The sequence below is a fragment of the Lepidochelys olivacea genome, assembly GCF_965140295.1.
Source record: "Lepidochelys olivacea isolate rLepOli2 genome assembly, chromosome: 11".
NCBI classification, from domain to species: Eukaryota; Metazoa; Chordata; order Testudines; family Cheloniidae; genus Lepidochelys; species Lepidochelys olivacea.
The window spans coordinates 12161684-12183435 of NC_140421.1; the positions used below are offsets into that span (position 1 = coordinate 12161684).

Here is a 21752-nt window from a genome sequence, read left to right on the forward strand (position 1 = left end):
AGACTGGATCATACCACTGGTCCATCAAGTCCAGTATCCTGTCTCCAACAGTGGCCAAAGCTATGTGCTTCAGAGAAAGAAATCCTGAAGTAGGCAGTTATGGGGTAACCTGTCTCCAGGGATAGTTTACTGTACTAACTCTAACTATTAGAGTTTGGCTTACACCCCAAGCTTGAGGGTTTATATCCCTTCCAAAGCTCTTGTGTATATTATTAATCTTTTCTACTATAACCCTGGATATTCTTGTTATCCATGTAAATGTCCAATCTTTTTGAATCCAGCTGAGCTTCTGACTTCAATATCATGTGGCAATGAGTTGCACAGGCTAATTTATGCATTGTGTGGAAAAAAGTATTTCCTTTTATTGGTTTGAATTTGCTATGTTTCACTGACTGTTCTTTTGTGGGAACATTCCTCAAGCTCCCTTCCTCAATCATATGGTGTCTGGGTTACTGTGCCCCACCTAAAACTAGATCTCCCATTCAGAGAACTTGAGGTGGGTAAATGACTGCTTTGAAGTGTTGTTCTGATGTGAAAAGTGACTATGTAAAAATAGCATTATGGGATTAGTTCCATGTTTGTCATTTCTCAGTGACTCCATATCAAATGGGCTCAGTTTACAAGAAGAATTTTTCTAACTGCCAACCCTGTAAACCTGATCTTCTCACACCGTCACTAATAATAAAGGGTTTGGCAGGACTAATTATGCTTCACTGACACTTGTAGTGCAATGGCTGGGGCACTAGACTAAGACTCAGGAAACCTGGAATCTATCTGAGTCTGCTCCATCCTGGTGGGTGATCTTGGGCATGCCACTTCATTGGCTGTTCCTCAGTTTTCCCATGTGTAAAACTGGGACAACAATACTTAACCTTCTTTGTACTGTGATTTGAGATCTACAGATCAAAAGAGCAGGAGAGATATTGTGGTGTAGTCCCATTCCCGTTCATAATTGGTGAATTAGTGACTGGAAATGAGCAAACAGTTCCACTGATGATGCAGAAGGATTGGAATCTAGCTCACTTTTATCTGTCTTGGTCCTGAAGGAATAATAAGAGAAAAGAACAGAGAGAATTTGTATTTTGCCCTTAAAGTCAGCAGATCTGCTGATCTAGGGAGTACCTTTTTACAGTCTTTTTTCAGTGCAGAGCTGTACTTTTACCACAATTCTGTCCTTCCTCCCAACCATTTGCCAATGGCTAGCTCCATTCTTAGGAGGCAGAGTGAGGGTAAAGATGTGTGTAGTTGGATGAAAAGTATTATTGGTGCCATGTTTTATGTATTAATCAGACCTGGGGTTTGTATACACAGGATTCCATAGGAAAAATTATACACTGTCATGCACAGAGGACATTGCATTTGGAAATAGAAACAAACACATCAGAAACCAATGTATTAGAAACAGCTGGTAGTTGGTATGAAAATGTTCTAATCTAAAAATAATAAGAATGGGCATGTTTATAAATTATAAACTAGAGAAAGCATATTTGCTGGGCCAGTTCCTCTCTGAGGCTGGGTTGCTGTTGATTTTTGGGCTGCCTTTTATCTTATTTGATCCTCTACTTTCCCTTTAAACACATACATACCCCTCCCCTGCAACCCTTATTAGAAAAAGACTACAATATAATACAGTAGTGGTCCAAAACAATACAATTTACAGTAGTATTTTGCCACAGGGTGGGCTGGCTTTTTAAGAGGAGTTGTTACCTTTGACTAATTAGCTGCCTCCTAGGTGACAGGTTTGAGGCCAGGGATCAGGTGATGGCCTGCATGTCACCTGGGGCCAGTTTTTAAAGGTATTTAGGCACCCTATCTTTAAAAGTCTGGTCCCAGGTTCTTAGGTAAAAGACCAACAAGCAGCTTTGTTGGGCGAGAGAGCTGCAAAGAGTGGGTGGGCTCCTACAGAGGACCCTGGCCCAAGGGAAAGGACCTGGTTTACCTGTATGATTTATGTTGGACTGTTTTGGTGTCTGAGAGAGAAACCCATCCCTGAAGAAAGGGGCTGTAAATTTGATACTGTTGGGAGCTTGATTTGGTCCCCTGGCTGATGAGTTGGCCCACGGCTTGCAGTCTCTTCGGTGTTTTTGACCACTACTGAAGAGTACTGTAGTATGTTTTATAAGTGTATGCACACACCTGCATCTATAAACCCTCATTGTTGTGCCCATTCATACTTTCCGTCGCACCTATGCTCTCTTAGTAAAGGCTGTTGTAACATCTTCATTAAGAGGGTCTGAATCTACCACAGGTGAGTTCCGAGGCTGAGTCAGGTGCAGGCACCATCACCATGGAAATGAAGTGTATTGCTGCTGTGCTGGTCCAGTGGGAGGTCACTCAAAGTTGTTCTGGAACCATGGAGCTTTGCATCAGGCTGAGAAGACCCTATTCATTTAATACATATGGCCCAATTCTCCAGCCTTACTCACATAGTGCCCAGTCAGCACCCACTGATATTAGTGGCAAAGGTCCTGTTAACTTCAGTGGTGCAGAAACTGGCCAGTCTGCAGTACTGGATCCACTGTTTCCCTCAACATATGCAAGGTAACATTGGGTACAGTTCTTCCTCCAGTGAAGTCAATGGTGTTGTATCAGGGAAAAATTTGGCTCAATGCTCTATTTCTGTACCTAAGAAGGATTATGTGCAGCTAATGTATCAGTTGCTCTGGTTTGTTTTATGATTTGTTTTAGAATCATAGGACTGGAAGGGACCTCAAGAAGTCATCTAGTCCAGTCCCCTGCCTCATGACAGGACTAAGTATTATCTAGATCATCCCTGACAGGTGTTTGGAGATTTTTAAGAGCAAAAGGAAATTCCACAACCTCCCTAGGCAATTTAACCCTGACAGTTAGGAAGTTTTTCCTAATCTCCAACCTAACCCTCCCTTGCTGCAATTTAAGCCAATTGCTTCTTGTTCTATCCTCAGAGATTAGGAAAAACAATTTTTCTCCCTCCTCTTGTAACAACCTTTTATGTACTTGAAAACTGTTATCATGTCCCTACTTAGTCTTCTCTTTTCCAGACTAAACAAACAAATTTTTTTCAACTTCCCTCATAGGTCATGTTTTCTAGACCTTTAATCATTTTTGTTGCTCTTCTCTGGACTGTCTCTAATTTGTCCACATCCTTCCTGAAATATGGCACCCAGAACTGGACACAGTACTCCAGTTGAGGCCTAATTAGTGCGGAGTAGAGTGGAAGAATTACTTCTTGTGTCTTGCTTACAACACTCCTGCTAATACATCCCAGAATAATGTTTGCTTTTTTTGCAACAGTGTTACACTGTTGACTTATATTTAGCTTGTGATCCACTCTGATCCCCAGATTCCTGATTGAATAAGGGGGTTAGGTAAATAACTGCATAAATCATCCTAAAATTTTGTCGGAGGCTAAATTACTATTATCCAAGACCTGCAGTAAATCAATCATCTCTCTCCTTTCTATCTCAATTTTCATAAATACATGCAAATTATTTGCTCTTGAAGCTATCAGAAGTGAGTACCAAAAGGTGAGCACATGAGAGGATTCCACAAATCAGGGTTCTTAAAGTGCAATGCAAGATTCAAATATAGCCTTGAAAGGGGTTAAGATGCAGGTTATGGAAACCCTCTCCCTGTAAGTGCAGGAGGAGTGCAAATCGAATCAACTACTGCTATATTCTTCTGGGGAGCTCAGCCAGCAAGCAGTGCCTATTCCTTTATCAAGAAAGATACAAGAACCAGCATAATACATTTGTTTTATGAGGCTATACATATGCCACTGCTATCAGGATGGATCAAACATGAGCCATTTAGTACCACAAACACAGGCTGGCCTCTTTCGACCAGCTGAATTGAAGAAGAACTTCTGCAATGGCAAACAGCAGCCTTTTGTACTTACGGGGTCAGCCACTAGAGGATGACATGATCACATATGCAAGGCAGGTTATTACGCAAGCAAATACAGACTGTAAATTTAGAATGCTACACTAACTTATCTTTAATAGTAATAATAATAGTATATGTACAGATTAGGTGCGGTTGTTCGGCTGTCTGCAAATTTGCAGTAAGGACCTCCGCCCTTGCAAAATGTGGGTAGCCTGCTGTATTATTGTATATGCTAGGGCTAGTTCACCTCTTACTGATTGCACAGACTTGCCGGGATAACGATCCCATGCCTTTGCTGTGTAAATAATGTATGGAACATGACAAAATACTCAGAGGGGCTTTTTTTCCATCCACATTCAATCTCAGGCAATTAAAAATCCTCCGCGAGTGGTGCTGCATTCAGCAGCTGTGACAAGACAAACCACAGAGTGCTGAACAACACAAGGCAGTCAGATGTTATAGCTGGAGTGAAACGCCTTATTTCAGGCCAATGAACAGAGCTGCTTCTAAGAGGGAGGTTTATCCCCCGCTCTGCTTTTCTCTCAGACGAATGGTGGATGTCGTCTGTCTGAGAAAGGCTAAAGGTAAAAAGAAAGTGTTTCAGTACACGTTGTCACCTTTTCTGTTCATGTAACCGTGGCGGATTCAGAGTTGTATTGCAGCTATCTTTTTGCGATGGGTGTTCGCTCTGCAATGACAGTTGCTCTGTAGACCATGGCAACTGCAAAGATGTCCTTCAAACGTTCATTTTTCAACAGCAGCTGATGGAATAGCAGCATCTGGCCTGCAGTGGGACATTCATATTGGCTTATGGTATATAAGGAATGTGCTCTTGTCTTTTGAAAGAGTAGGAGACTCATGTCTTCTTGTGCTTCCAAGGGACTGAAAAATCAGTGATTTATTGGTGAAATTCCTTGAGGGGGTGAAGTCACTGAAACTGCAGGGGAAGATAAACAGCACATCAAAGTTCATGTAAACTGCAGGACTTGTACAAGGTTCTCTACCCTTTGAAATGGTGCAACAGACTCTCCCCTTGGGTCAGCCCAGCTATACTGAAGGGGAAAAGACCAGGCCCCACATAAACCCAACCCCTTTGGTGAATCTGTCACCAGGGACGATGCTCGATTAGTGCAGGCGCTGTAGTGCCCTCTTCACTTGTACTTGGGCTTTGCTTAGGGGCATATATGGGGAAGGCCACACTCTTCCATTCCTATGCACCTGCAAAGGGCGAGCCACAGTCTGGCCTATAGAAGGAAAGAGGGGAAAAAATTGATTCTCTGACTGAAAATTATTGACCCTACAGCACTCTGAAGAGTGAGATAGTCTGGGTGGATGCTTTCTGACTTTCCCCTTATAAATAAATTGCTGGTGAAGCTAATGCTGTTTGTGTCTCAACTACTACAATCTGTCTCATAGCCTATAAATGACAGAAAAGCACTTTCTGTTATTTGATTTGAGCAAAGTGGAGTGTGTAGGTAGCTGTATCCAGGGCCCAATCCCTTCTAATTTGGCATTGTTATTCTCCTCTGTTTTGCAGGGTCTTTTCGAAATGATGGCTTAAAAGCTGCTGATGTCCTTCCAATACTAAAGGAGAAAGTGGCCTTTGTGTCAGGTGGGTTCATCCTTTCATTTGTTTTCTCTTCAGAGGATGCAGAGCATCATGCCAATGAAAAGATGAGGAGCTCATTAGTAACAAAGACAACAACTTTTTACATCTTCACAGCACTGCACAGACATTTAAGGGCCAGTTTCTGATATCTGTACTGACATTGAATAATGCTCTGCTCCATGAGTAGTCCCACTGACTTCAATGAGATTACTTGCAGAACAAGATCCTACTCAGCATGTGTAAGGGTATTGGAATCTGGCCCTACGTGACTATGCCTCATGTACTGGGAGATAGGTAAATAGGCAGTACAAATGGACTCCTGGCATGAAGTTAGGATTGCCATTAAGATGTGAACCCAAATGTTCCCAAATTTCAGGGATCTTTGAATTAGCAGTTCCAGTTGGGACTTACTCTAAAGATAAGCCCTCAGGGACAAAGTCTTAATCTAGGTCTACATTACTACAGAGTTTTGGGAGGTTCACATCTGGCATCCTGCTATGGACTTTTTGCCAGTAAACAGCATTATACACATTTTACAGAAAGCACCATACTCTACGCCCTGCTGTGTATTCAGTTTCTAATTCCAGCCTGCAGCTTTCAGAAAACCCAGTGAAGGATAATGATGAGATATTAATATAGCACCTTTCACCCTCAAGGATCCCAGAGGACACTACACATTGATTTACAAATCTACATTCTGAGGAACAATCTCGGCACAGCAGATGTGCAGACATCTGGGGCAGATGGGCTAACTAGAGGAGGTTGGGCTGGGGTGCTTTCAGCGTGGATTGGATTGAGGTTCTATCAAAGTATGTTAGGACTTGCTGGGGTGGGAGGGATGAGGAAGTATGGATTCATAATCTTATACTAAGATGATCATATTTCCAAAATAACAGAGGGACATTTTAGTGGCAGCAGTTTTACAGTTGTGAAATATTCCAGTGTGCTGCATTCTGTCTGTTTTCTTTGATCTTTTCTCCTGGGTGAGAAAAGCTCCACCTGGAACAGCTCTCCCTCTTCCTTTTGCACCCCTCTAATTCTTGCTTCCCTCCTCTCTGTGGTTCTGTTGACTACAGAGAGGAGGGAAGCAACAGAGAGAGAGTCTGTCAGTTACATCTCCTTCAGCAGCCCTCTGCTCCCAGAGGCACAAGAGCAGGGGTTTATGGTGACTAGATTAGATTAGAACATTGACTCATTAGACTCATACTGCAATGGTATTGCCTGACAAGTCACGATAAACATTGGCCTTGATCAATAGTTGGCGTTAAACATGCTCACTGTGTGATGACAATGAAGCAGGTGTAGAAAGTATTTTATACCAGGATAGCAATATGACTTGAATAAATATTTTTGTCATTATGAAAACCTCACAGTTAAACTGGGACATCTCAGGTGTCTTGAAAAGAAGTTCTCAAGACACTAAATGAAAAACCAAGACTATCCTAGTAGAACTGGGAGACGCAGTCATTTTATCTTACACTGGTTTTATCTGAACATCTCAATGGGTTTTATGTACTTAAACTACAGAGCAGGATCCCATCATCAGCCTCTTTGGAAGGTGGAACATGACAATTAACAGAGCACAGCAACTGCAGAACTGTTTTGGACAGGAATTGAAATTGAACAGTGTGTTCAGTGGAACCTGCACGAGAGGATTCAGACAGGGATTATGCTGGAATTGAGCCAGGCCCCTTATGGGGCCTTGGAACACTTGGAAATGATCATGGCATCATATGGAAACTCATGGAATCTTTAATAGGACAAGTGGTCTGGACCTTGGTTTTACTTATCTGAAACTCCACACTGTGGCTTGGGTTCAGTTCTGACTCAGAGGGGAAACTTCACTCACTGAATTACTAACTCCTTAAGTACTGACCTGGCCCGAACCTGCTTGGCTTGTGAAATTTAAAGGATTGCTGCCAAACATTTGTATGCTCCTCTTTAGTTTCTCACTGTGATTCACTGCAGACAGGTATACTTGGGAAAGCTTTTCCCTGAAAGCCTCATTGGTCTCTGAAGTTTGTCTGAATGAAAATGTGATCATTCTTGACACAGCTAGCTAAATAGCTAGCTCACGATTTACAGCTTCTTCTCCAGAGTCTTCTACACAATGAATAGGGGTAATAATTGCCGGTGGCTTTTGAAGATGGAATGCATGAGGCTACAGAATCTTATTACTATAGTACCAGTATCATTCTTCAGTCCGGAGTCTAAGTACAGTTCAGTTTCTCTCTGTGTCATTGTAATGAGACAGATTGAGAAACGGATCTCTGTACGTGAATTGATTACTAGATTCTTTTAATTAAAATGGAACACGTTCCTAAAATATGGCATGACCACAAAGGAGAAAATGTTTGCTTAGAAAAAGAAAGATGAGAAAATTCTTGAGTCTCACAAAAATAATTCACTTGTAGTGTTGTCAGAACCGGTAGTGTGAGTGTTGGATTTGAGTCTATACATCAGCATAAACATCCTCAAGAGAAAAGTCATTTTTAGTTTTCTTCACTCAATTATTCTTATATCAAAGATATTTTTATATATTACAGTTAACTCCAGTGAGAAGCATATGCCAAAGTTATAGAGTAATTGGGGATGGTCTCCAAATCTTGATATTAAAAAAAAATGTATCAGTACACAGTCAATTCTCATCTGCTCATTTAGTTGTATGTTGTTTTCCTTTCCCGTAGTCTGTGGATATGTCTTCCCTTTCTAGGCCATGATCCTACAATGAGGTCGACCTATTGTAAGATTGGATCTTTGGAGTATAAATAAACTCCTCATGGCAGGAGCCATACCTTTTGTACTTGTCCAACCCTTAGCACGTTGTGAGTGCCTTTGTTTTGTGATCCCATATCATTGCTTTGAGTCTCCCAACCATTCATTCAAATTGGTGAGATGGACCATTAATAGGAGGGTGTAACCAAGTAGTGTGCATTCCAATAGGGAGGGTCAAAAACAGACACAGCACGAACTTACAGTGCAGTCCAGTAGTGTCAGAACAGTATGGAGACTTTCCGAGTGCCTTTGATTACAGATAGGGTTGCCAGGTGTTCGTTTTTTGACTGGAACACCTGGTCAAAAAATGGTCCCTGGTGGCTCCAGTCAGCACCACTGACCAGGCCGTTAAAACTCTGGTTGGCAGTGCAGGCAGGTTCCCTACCCAGCTTTGTGCGGCTTCCAGAAGCAGCAACATGTTCCTCCGGATCCTAGGTGTAGGGGCGGCCATGGAGGCTCCACGCACTGCCCCCACCCCAAGCACCGGCTCTGCAACTCCCACTGGCTGCGGCCAATGGGAGCTTGAGGGGCAATGCCTGTGGGCAGGGCAGGGCACGGAGCCGGAGGGACATGCCGGCCTTCCCGGGAGCGGTCTGGGGTAAGCACTGCCCGGAGTCTGCACCCCTCACCCCCTCCTGCACCCCAGCCTCCTGACCAGCCCTGAGCCCCTTCCCACACCCAAACTCCCTTCCAGACCCCGTACCGCCTCCTGCACCCCAACCCCCTGCCCCAGTCCTGAGCCTCCTCCCGCACGCTGAACCCCTCGGCCCCAGCCTGGAGCCCCCTCCTGCACCCCAAACCCCTCATACATGGCCCCACCCCAGAGCCCGCACCCTCAGATGGATCCCTCACCCCCTCCCACAGCCCAACCCCCTTCCCCAGCCTGGTGAAAATGAGCAAGTGAGTGAGGGTGGGGGAGAGTGAGTGGAGGGAGGGGGGATGGAGTGAGCAGGGGAGGGGCCTCGGAGAAGGGGTGGGAAAGGTGAGGGGCCTTGGAGAAGGGGCCGGCACAAGGGTGTTCAGTTTTCTACTATTAGAAAGTTGGCAACCCTAATTACAGAGTTGAGGTGCAGCTAAGACCAGTTAGATTGTCCCACCTAAAAGTTAGTCCTAGAACTGCCTCTGGAGGATTGGAAGGAGGGGAAGGCTATGATTTTCTCTGAACTGGTTCTTCATTCCTTTCAATAACCCAGTGAGCTACCATACGTATCAAATATGAATTCTTTATAAACAGCACCTGAGGATTCTATTTCCAGTCCTAACAAACAGAGACACAATCCTAACCGCTGCAGGTACAATGTGGCTGCATCATTGGAATTTGATTGTTTTTTTAATTGACCACATGAAAACAGTTTAAGCAGTGGGCCTACTAGAGGCTTTTGCTACTTGCTCATGGCATACACCATAATAAGACCTTGGCTTTGCTCAGTTGATCCATTGTGCTGTGATCAGTAATGGATTTATAAGGGTTTGACAGTATTGGCGCAAACTGGAAGCCAGAAATTGATTTGTATATTGTGAAAAGGGGATGAGCAGAAAGGAAGGAAACAAAAAATGTTGTAGGTGATATTACTTCAGTGAGGAGTGGTGAAAACAGCATTCTGGAGTGGAAGTCCTCAAACTGGGGTACACCTCCCTAGAGGGGCACAGAGGAACATTCAAGGGGGAGCAGCGGGGCCCAGGCCCCAGCCCCCATCAGGGATGGGGAGGGAGCGCCACCCAGCCCCACTCTGCTCCTAGCTCTGCTCTGGCCTGCCCCCAGCCATGGCCCTGGTTCCTGGTCCCACTCCCACAGGGGCGACTTGGCCCCTGGCTATGGCTCTGTTCCCAGCTCTGGCCCCGCCCCCAGCCTCGGCCCCCTTACACCTGTCCGAGTCCCCCCCTCCCCCCCACATCCCAGGTGCTGCGGCCCCGTTCCTGGCTCTGGGGGGATGTGGATGGGGGGGGGGCATGAATATGAAAAGTTTGTAAATCACTGTTCTAGAGGATGTGATTACAGATGTTCATGAGAAATACAGATGGTCCATTTGAAGAGTGAATTCATGTGGGTGAGTTGTTGTCATGGTTACAGGGCTACCTGCACCTATTTCCCCTTTCTGATCTGTCCAAGTACACCCCCTCAGGTGTAGACCTTCTCCCTTTACTTAGCCTGGTGCCGAATTCCACAATTGTCCCACCCTAAGAGCAGCCCTTGGACTACAGTGCCCTATGTATCAACTGTGCTTACCCAGCAGGTCCGACTGAGCTGGATATCTGCAGTTCTTCCCTTTGGGAGTCTGTGATTAGTGGTGAATATAGGGACCAGACAGCCTTCTGAAACTACAGTATTCTTTATTTTGCAGTAGGAACAAAACATTTAAAGAAAAAAGATTTTAAAATAACAAACACTCTGCATACATTTATATTACCTCAAGGCTCTGATGGTAAGCTAGCCAGGTCTGACTTCTTCAGACACCGCAATGGGTGCCAGGGGACCCAATCTGGTTCCCTCGGACAATCCCCTGGGAATTCCACAATCTCTTTAGTAACCTATTCTACTACTTAACTATCATTATAGTTAAGAAGTTGTTCCTAATATCTAACCTAAATCTCCCTTGCTGCACATTAAACTGATTACATCTTGTCCTACCTTCAGTGGACATGGAGAACAATTGATAACCCTCCTCTTTATAATAGTCCTTAACGTATTTCAAGACTGTAAACCTAGAGTGCATTTTAAAACCTGCGACACCAAGTCTCAGAGCTTGGGCCTTCAGATTCAGGTTTGTGGGGCTCATGCTATGGCACCGAAAACAGTTGTGCAGACATTTGGGCTTGGGCTGGAACCTCTGCTCTGAAGCCTTGGGAGACAGTGGGCGTCAAAACCTGAGCTCCAGACTGAGCTGCAACATCTACCCTGCTGCTTTTAGCGCCATAGCACAAGGTTGAATCTGAGATCTAGGTTCTGAGGCTCGTTGCCACGGGTTTTTAAAATGCAATGTAGACATACCCTCAGTTTACTTTTCTCAAGACTAAACATACCCATTTTTTTAGCCTTTCCTCATAGATTGTTTTCTAAACCTTGTGTCATTTTTGTTGCTCTCCTCTGTACTTTCCCCAGTTTGTCCACATCTCTTAAGGAGTGGTACCCGAAACTGGACACAATACTCCAGCTAAGGCCTTTCCAGTGCCAACTAGAGTGGAACTATTATCCTCCATAACTTACATAACAACACTGCTGTTAATATGCCCCAGAATGATATTCACCGTTATGAATGTCATCTTGTTGATTTCAGATGCCTGAAGGATGAATACATCAGAATATCATTTGTTCTTATTTAATGTCATACATAAGACATTTTTGCAGAACACTTCACAGCAAATTCCAATCTCTACAGGCAAATACAGTCCAACTAAACTGCAGCATGTAGGTTTTAACATTTCATACAGGTAGCATCTGTTTATGTTTTAAGGCAAGGATGGAAAATTTTAAGCTCTCCAAGTTTCTGGGAGAGTGACCGAGCATGGGGAAATCAATAGACATAGGAAGAAAGGTTTAATTGTTTTGGGAACATGTATTTATGGCATGCATTACACAGAGCTCAAACTAAGCCTTTACCAAAGGCTTTTTTTGTTTTGACTAACCGCACACAACAGAGGACACTAAACAGGAAGCAACTGGACAGTGAAACAGTTCTGTCATTCCTCAGTAATTCATTAAGCTTTGCTACCCCAAAAGCACACAGTCATCTTATGTCTTACACATTAATTGAAGAAACAGTGACTTCTAAGTCTGAGAGGCTAAAGACAGAGATCTTTACTGGATGGTCTTTGAGGGGAAGACATTGAATGTAAATAGATAAGATGAAAGGCTACCCTTGCAATTAAAAAGAAAAGGAGTACTTGTGGCACCTTAGAGACTAACAAATTTATTAGAGCATAAGCTTTCGTGAGCTACAGCTCACTTAAAGCTTATGCTCCGATAAATTTGTTAGTCTCTAAGGTGCCACAAGTACTCCTTTCCTTTTTACGGAGACAGACTAACATGCTACTCTGAAACCTTGCAATTAAGTTTTACTAAATTTAGGCCTGACAGGATGAATCAAAGAGGAAGCCTTTAGTTGTTTAGTTTTTAAGCCTCAACATGAGTCTGGAAAAATCAAGCTCAAAGGTAAAGCAATATTATGGTGGAAGTCACTGGCTTCCCTAAAAACCCCTTTGATACTGACACGTTAAGGCCTGACCGCATCTAGAGGTACACGGACCACATATCTGTAATGGTAGTTTCCTTTAGATGTACCCTGTGTAATTCATTTATTGCATTGCTAATTCCCAAAGCTCAATCCTGCTCTTAGAGAGGGAGTGATTGAAAATCCTCCTAAACTTTAAGAAAGTTTAGATCCAAATTTTGCCACTTGGGCCCATCTCTGCGGTTAGGGAGACTCTTAACTCATTGGAGCAGACTGAGATACCCATTTCTGGAATACTCTGGAACATGTTGGATTGTGAACAGAGCTGGCTGATCAAATTTTTAAGTTTAAAAAAAAAGCTTTTAGAACAATACAAAAATATTTGTATAAAAGACTTTTCATCCAAATTAAAGTTTTGATTCAAATCAAAATGTTGTTTCACCCTCTTTTCCAGTGAGAAGGAAAAGAAAAGAGGGAGAACCCCAAAGCTGAACTTTTTGTTTCAATTTGATGTTTTTCATTTAAAGAAAAATTTTCTTGTTAATTTCAAATGCAACTTTTTTTCATATCTTTCAAATTTTTGTTGCAGAAAATGTTTATTTTTGACCAACCCTAGGTGTGATTTTAAACTGATCATAATGATAAAAAGGTAAACTAGTTTGTTAGAATTAAAACAACATTGTTTGTGATGTCATTTTGTTCCTTTAGCATTTGCTGATGAAGTGATTCAGGATTTGCTTTGAAGGGAAAAAGGAAGATTTCTGATTATGAAACCACCAAGACTTTTGATTAGACCTGAACCTGCTGATATTGTGAGAAATAAATTAACCTGTAGGGAGAGATGTGGATGGGGCTCTGGGTCTGCACAGCTCTATAGATGCTTTAACCAGGAGTTTAAGACTGAAAGAGAAATAAAAACTCTCTCGATGGTTTCTGGCTTTTTTCACAGGTTGCTGTGGCTCTCAGGTAAAACATTAGTAGGATGCAGAGTCAGTGGCCATATTTCTCTCCATATGTTTTAACAATAGCTGTGGTTTAAATCAAACCATTTTAGCAGAGATTATTTAGTATCTGCCAGCACTCACTGTCCTGGCTCCTAGACACTAACAGCCTGCCAAAAGCAATCCACCTGTCTCCCTTCTGACTAGGGAGAGACCTCCTTTATGTGCTTCCTTAATTGGCTTGTTTAAGGTTAATGAGGCCACCTGTGCTGACTGGCTGAATCATCAATGAGGCTCAAGTGCTTTCAGCCTAGACAAACGAGAGGGTAAAAATCTCGCCCTCCCAAATTTTGTTCCCATGGGCTCGCAAGACCTTGCTAGACTCCAAATTAGAATCAGGACTCAATACAAACCCATTGCACTTAGCACTGGTTTCTAGGACAACCTACATAGGCTTCTAAGTGTTGTGTGCCCCGAAATCCAATCAGCCGAATAGCCCTTTTAATTGACCACAGTGACTTTAATTGGGTCAGAGTAACAACAAGAAGAAGACTAAAATAACTGCAAAACCCCCAAATTGTTTGCATAGCAAGAGAATCCTTATATACAAGCTACATCTGGTGCCTCCAACCCTGCTCTTGTTGCAAAGTGGCTACCAACTGACCAGTCTTTTGACTTCTGTAACACACTTTTCTAGACCTTACAGATACAGTAGCCACACACATACTCAGTGCTGAAAGCTCTCTATAGCTCAGTAAACATCCCTGCTTCTTGATGAGGACAATGGTGTTTGTCCTGGTGGAGGAATCAAGGGCGGGTTGTTTCTCTCCCAAGAGGGTTCCTTCAGGAAGCTCTGCACACTCAGCCACAGAGACACTTTGACAGGTTTTCCAATTGCTTGATCTAGTGCCTAGTGGTGGCAGTGTCATCATATATCCACTCCTTGTTCCTGAAGCACTTCTAGTAGATTCCAGGTTTCAGACATCCACCCTAATGGAAATGCACTAAGACACATCACTGAAGCAACTTTTCATTCATATTTAAACCAAGCCTTACTTATTAATATTGTCAGGGCTGGGGAGAGGCTGGTCCCACAGTGTGAGGACCCAAGGAGGTGACTTGTTTTTAAATTGAGACCATCCTATAGATTGCAGCCGCAGGTTTTAGTCAGGTTGTTGATTTTTCCAGGTGATATTTGTTTCCTTTGCTGTCTCTTAGGGGGATTTTTGACCTCTGAAAAGATGTTCCCTGCATGAAATTCATGCAAGCAGAAATATGGCATTTTCCCAAGGCTGACTAATAAGTGCCAAGGCACAAAACTGAACATGCGGTTAGTGCCACACCTCTAGACTGATGGGTTTCAGCCATATAAGACATCTTCCTCATACAGGGAGGTATGAAAAATGGCCATGATTGCCGACTATGGGAAGCAAAGCTTTGAGACTATCTTTTAAAAATATTTATCCTGAAATTTGTAAATTATAAGGAAACTCATTTTCATAGCATTTGTAGAGTTGCTCCAGCCAAGGCCCTGCCAGTTCAGTGCCAGTCGGTTCCCATACAGTAGTGTGGTAGGCAAGGAAGTAAAAAGTGTAGCCGTAAACATTTAGATGTGTGAACAGTGAAAGCACCTGAAACCAGTACATAAGTCCAACATGGGTCCAACTCATTGGGTGTTTTGTTTATTTGCAAAATCCCCTACTTGGCTGTAATTGGGCCTCGTTTACATGCCATGGGTGTGTAAAATCCATTCAGCCAGTCAAATTAAAATCAATTGAATACACTGTTAATCTTCACTGATTAACATCAGAAGCTAGGGTCCCTGATGGTTATTTGTGTTGATATCAAATCAGAGAGGCAGGTTGAGCCAAGGCAGGTGATCAACTTGGAGTTGGCTGCTGTACAACTGTGGCTGCCTGACTTTCTTCACCTTTCCTGGGATGATATGGGGGAGATTTTTCTGCAGTGGGGTAACTGACAGGGGTTTTTAAAATTTAGTTAGATTTAAATAAGTGCATGTAAAAGACTGCTTATCTCAGGCCTGGCCACCAATTACAATTACACTACAAAAATGATTACCAAGGCAGAGCATATTGCCCCACAATTCCTCCACATACAAACACAGTCACCAGTCAACAAAAACACATTACAAGTCAAATCAAAATCTCCTCATCCCTCATATTCCCATAAGAAACCCTATCCCCAACCACCACCCCAAATGCCAACTCATACAGATGGGTTTTGCAGCATGCCTGGAAAGTCGACTCAGTCAGGCTGTTTCAGGCGAGGAATGGGAGTGGAATTTGAAGTTGAGGAGCTGTCACACACAATGCTCTGTCAGCAGCTGCCTTTCGGATGTACTGTACCATAGATTCATAGACTCTAATGCCAGAAGGGACCATTGTGGTCATGTAGTGTGACCTTCTGTATAGCACAGGCCATAGGACTTCTCCAAAATAATTCCTATAGCATATATTTTAGAAAAACATACAATCTTGATCTAATGATGGAGAATTTACCATGGCCCTTGGTAAGTTGTTCCAATGGTTAATTACTCTCATTGTTAAAAATATAAGCCATATTTGCAGTCTGAATTTGACTAGCTTCAACTTCCAGTCATTGGATTGTGTTATACCTTTGTCTGCTAGATTGAAGAGACCATTATTAAATGTGTGTTCCTCATGCAGGTACTTACAAGTAATCAAGTCATCCCTTAGCCTGCTTTGTGTTAAGCTAAATAGATTGAGCGCCTTGAGTCTATCACTATTACGCTTGTTTTCTAATCCTTTAATCATTCTTGTGGCTCTTCCCTGAACCCTCTCCAGTTTATCATCTTTCTTGAATTGTGGGCACAGTATTCCAGCAGCGGTTCTACGAGTGCCAAATATAGAAATAAAATAACCCCTCTATTCCTATTCGAGAGACCTCTGTTTATGCATCCCTTGATCACATTAGCTTTTTTGGTCACAGTGTCACACTGGGAGCTCCAGGTGTGAACATAGAGCCTCATTCTTCACTGCCTCATACTTCTGAGGGTACATCTATACTGTGATGTAAAAAAAAAAAAAACAACCCCAAAACATGTGGCATGCAGTCTCAGTTTCCAGTTCAGCTGACTTGGGCTTGCTGGGCTTGGGCTGTGGGTCTAAAAATTGCAATGTAGACATTGGGGCTCAGGCTGGAACTCAGGCTCTCAGACTCAGCTGAGCCAGGGAAAGGAAAGGAACATTACTTTCTTTGAGACTCTGGGTATACATGGATTTAAATTATGCTTCCCTAAAAAGTTTGTTGATTGCAGTTAGGACTCCTCAGCATATTGTTCCTCATAATATAGAGGTCTGTGAACTAAACTGAGCTCATTCTGTCTCCTGGTTCAGCACAGTTCTTCCTTATCATTCAACTGTCACTAAAAACTGGAGCTAAAATCCCTTTTGAGTAGCATTTCATTTTCTTTGGAAAGTTGCTTATGGTGCTAACTCTGCATGTGTCATGGAGATTTATGTTTGAGATTTAAGATAGTCTGGTGAGGCAATATATTCTTTGAACTAAGGTAGACATGGGAATCGAGGCCAGGACTCCTTGTTTTAATCCTACCTGAGGCCACAAGGCAATTCAGTGGCAAAGAAAAGTCACGTAGTGCCACTGTGGAACCCTTATTCACATTGACAAGTGCATATTCATGCACGTAGTCTCACTGAACTCCCATTTGTCAGGAGTGTGTGGGACAGCAACACGGGCCATTTTTGTCTACCATTCCACATTCTGGAGTACAAAAGGGAAAGCAGGCAGAGCTTTTGAATAGAATATAGTCAGTGGGAGAGTGAATAAGAACTGATATAGGTAGAGTGGAATGGTGCAAGGTCTTTGAATGTGAAGCATGATAGATGGAATCACAGCCCATCTTATAGAGGGGCTGTTTATTAAAGAAAAGAGATACAAACAATAGTCACAACAAAGAAGCTTCCACACAACTTGAGTCCCTGTTTTGTCTCCCTTACTTACCAGGGGACACACCATGTGCCAATGCTTGAATTGGGCTGGTGCATGCCTGTACATCATACTCTCTGAGTTGTCCACCATCTTACCTCACTTCTTTCCAGCCCTCGTTGTTACCTTTCGCTAGTCAGAGGCATTGATGGCAAAATTCAAAAGCTCTGGGACATGAAAGCCTCAACTCAGGAAGTTGGTTTGCCAGCAGCTGCCTGCAAGGGGAGCAAGAGGAGGGGCTGCCACCACAAGCCTTTTCCTGTGGGTGGGTGAACAATCGCAGGAGGAGCCAGCAGTGGAAGGTCCTTGGGAATGGCACCAAGGGGCTTCTGCTGCAGGGAAGAGTACCTGCTGTCTGCCTGCTGTCTGCAACCAGGGAGGAGCAGCTAGTGAGGAAGAAAAACAGCCCCGGAAGGGAAGATGACAGACCAGGATCAACACAACCCCCAGAGCTGCCAAGTTGAGAAGAGTCTACATTGGCGCAGGGAACCAAAGACCTGGCACACTTCCTAGCAGGAACCAGAGACTCCTAGCACATGGGACCTGAGGCAATTCACACATCCAGTAAGGGACTAGAAAGTTCCACTGTATCCTGTGACTTAATTGGAGACCCCCAGTGGTAGCATTTATGTGTTCTACTATCGCTATCCACTGAAGGTTTCTACCAGGAAGAGGTGCCTTAATTTGTTCTCTAAACTCTGTTGGCTGAAATTCACCCCATTCTATAATCTCTACATATTGAGGTGGTGACCATCTCAAATGAGGTGACATCTGCCCAACACTGTAGTATCTGAGCGTGTTAGTGGACAGAGCTATTGTTCCCCAATTTGACCCTTGCCCTGCCCAAGACTCTATGTAATGCATAGAGACATCTAGTGGGTGAATTGTGCATTGCAGGTAAACATTTCATTACACGAGGAGCTTGAATTTGATGCAGAAGCACAGAGGAGAGATTACCTTAGGGGAGTGCCATGGTCACAGCTGCAGGAGTGGAAGCTGATTTCAGGAGCAGCGTTTGTGTAGCCTGGGAGGCGGTCAGGTGAGATATGGGGAAAGGTCAGAGAAGAGGAGGTTGCAGTTGCTGAAGCAGGTGATGACTAACTGATGAACAAAGGATTTTGCAGTAGGAATGCAGAGGACAGGATTGGTATATGGTTAAATGTTTGTTGTCAGTTCGTTTTGTGCCCACACACCTTCCTTTCTACAAAGCACTGATAACCATGGAACATCTGATTGCCTTTGTAAATCAGTACAAACCCTGTAAAAACTTACCTTGGAAAATAATTTGAAAATATTAACCTTTTGTTTTAGTATTTAATAAATGTAGTTAACAAACTTAATGACATGTTTGATTACTGCAGCTCATGCCTGTGGACCCTGTGGGAGGCAAGAGATGGGGCAAAGCAACAAGAGCAATCAAGACTCTCTACTCACCATTGCATTTTTTACTTTAAACAAATCCTACATGGATCTAGGAAAAACTAGTGTGCACAGAAAACAGCATTCAAGTGAAAATTGACATGGGATGAGATTGTTCTTGTAGACGGATAATTTCTGTGCAGGGGCAGAGTGTCTGTAATATTTTTAATTGAGGCCAAGAAAGATTTTTAGCCACGCATGGAACCAGTAATGAGTTCACCCCAGAGCACTGAACTGGAACTTGGGGGATGTGGTTTCTAGTCCTGGCTATTGCATGAGGGGTGACCTTCAGCAACCCACTTAACTTCCCTGTGCCTCACTTTCCCCAGTAGAATGGGGCTAATGATACTTAGCATCCTTTGTGAAGCACTCTGAGATCCCTGGACATAAAGTGCTATAGAAGAGCTAATTGTTATTACTAATAGTTCCCATTGATTCCCCAAGTTCTAAAATGGAACAGGAATATATAGAGATTAGTTTTGGAAGAAATTCTAGAATAAAACTTGTTATGCAAACTCTTTGTCAAATAATTGTAAATAATACAAAAATTCATAATAATCGTAACCTGTTTGTGGATACTTGGCAAACAGGAAAATGGTTACATTTGTGTGGTGCATTATATTTTCAATGAATATTTCACCCTGTTACACAAATTGGAGTGCTGTATTTCTTACCATGCATAAGAAATATTTGTTTCCTAAACAGTTCTTTTTGGCTCAGGTTTCTCAAGGTTTACTACCTGCCTCCTAGCTCTTGCATGCTGTGGAAGTGAAAATAATTGGTTCAGAGTCATTTCATGTATCCTTCCATCATTTGAAAAAACTTCAACTAGGTCACCGCAGAATCTTTGCTTCTCCAAAGAGAATTGGCTCATTTTCTCCAACCTGTCCTTGTGACTTCAGATTGTGTGATCTAGTATTATCTGCTCTGTTCCCTGGAGGACAATTAGATGAACTATTAAAAGAGGACTTTCAAACTGACTCAAAGATAGGCCAGAAATGTACTTGACCTGTATTTCTGTTACTATAGCTGAAGATCCTTCTATTACTATGTTGGCTTTCTTTCATGAGGTCAGCTTTCCTTCCTGCCTGATACTTCAGTGATGACGTAATGGTTTTGTTGTTGTTATGGTGTGTGAAATAATCTCAATGAAGAGTGAATATGCTCAAATCTAGAGTTTTTGATTTTTTTATATGAAAGCTGAACTGGGCCTATATGACTACAATTCAGCCTGGGAAATATTAATTATGGCACATCCCTATGGTCGTGCTGAATGGTGCACAGCCACCTCATACCCGGGGGAGGCAGAATTCCGCCTAGAGCTTCCTGTTTGTTCCTGGGAAGCATGCCCATTGCTACACCCTTTCAGCGGCTGCAGCAAAGTCCCTTCTACATGCCCAGACTGCTTAGGAACTAGACTTGTTGTCCCTTTGTTGCTCAGGGGTTCAAGAGAAGGGAGGCTTTTTGTGCTTTCTTCTCCCCTTACATGTCCTTGGAAAGCCAGACACATTCTTCTTTGAGTGATTGCACATGTGCATTCCGTACTTGGTGTCAGTGTACACAGTGCATGGCCGTTGGAAACGTTTTCCCTCAGTGATGCCCACCGGGCAGTTTGAGCTCCCCCTGCTGCTGTGCGCCACTGCATGCAGGTATAAAGAGCAGAGTCACCTCTATCCCGGCTCATTTCCTTTTTGCTGCCTGCGATGGTTGTTGGAACTCTGTTCAATGCCAGAACAGAATAATTCTCTCTCACCTTTGTAAATGGTGCGTGCGTGTAGTTAGTCTAGTCTTCAGGTTAGGATAGTTGATAAGTTTTTGTTGTGTTTAAAAAAAAGTTTTTCGGATTTGTTGTTTTCCCCATTTTGGGGAGTTTTCTATTCACAGTCCCAAGGTATGCTCCGGCTCCTGGGCTTTGGGGGAAGCACACATAAAGGACCAGTGCCAGATTTGCAGGGAGGTCAGGCCTGGGATGAAGAAGGGTAGGGAGGCTAGGCTGAAATTTCTGCTAATGGAGGCAGTGCTCCGGCCACCGGTGGGGCCGTCATGGTTTGAATTGGTTTTGAGTGCTGCAGCATCAGTGAGAAGCATGCCTCTAGTTTTAGTGGAATCCTGGCACCATTCTCCTTCACCTGTACCAAAGAAGAAATACAAAACTTCCATAGAGGCCCAAGCCAAAGGAAGTTCTCCATCCTGTAAGTCTGATAAGAGGAACTGGATCAGCCCCACCATGGTCAGAGGAAGGGGAATCTTTATTGTTGGACTCTGAGGTGGGATCTTACATCTCATAACCCCAAAGCAGGACCTGCCAGTTTCCTCAAAGATCCTCTCTTCTGACCTACCACTGTGACCTTAAATGGGACCTGCCGTGTTAATGTGGCCAGTACAGTGGGGCCCTGCCCTGTACCAGTGGTCGTTTTGGAACCCTTGAGGATTTCCTCCAGCTTCCAGATCTTCCCCACACTGTTATATTTAGTGCCCTGGTCTAGAAGGGTAGAGTTTGTGTACCAAGTGGCTCTGTGCCCAGAGACCAGTACTGGGTCTTGTACCAAATATCAGGAAGATGTTCCAGAACCAGAGCAACAGCCAGTAGCAGGAATTATACCCCCTTCAATCTTGGCATCCTCTTTATCCTCTACAGATCAGGCCACTTTGTCCAGGACAACTTCACCCCCCCCCCCCCGATAATTTTAAAGTTTATCAGGAGTTGTTAAAGAGAGTGGCTGGGCATACAGATGGAGGTGGTCAGGGAGTCCTCACATCACCTGATAGACATTTTATTATCTGTGCATCTGTGACAGGGTGGACTAGGCCCTGAGGCCCCGTGCTGGAGGCCTTGTGGCCTGCCACACCATGCCCCAGAAAAGGGAAGTAGAGAGGTCCTCCACGCTGCCTAGAGCAGCTGTGTGGAAAGCAGCTAATCAGGGCCCAGCAGGCTAGTATAAGAGCTGCAGGGCTAGACTGAGATAATTTCTTTGCTAGAGCTGGTGT

General features: G+C 43.5%; 1 protein-coding gene across 1 annotated transcript in view; it reads left to right on the forward strand.

The window, feature by feature from the left end:
- The window catches only part of KALRN (kalirin RhoGEF kinase), a 765876-nt gene that overhangs the window by 228297 nt on the left and 515827 nt on the right, over positions 1-21752 (forward strand). Inside the window, exon 2 of the mRNA XM_084643219.1 lies at positions 5402-5476. Coding sequence (XP_084499345.1) covers positions 5402-5476 — 75 coding nt within the window. The remainder of the gene's footprint in view (positions 1-5401; positions 5477-21752) is intronic.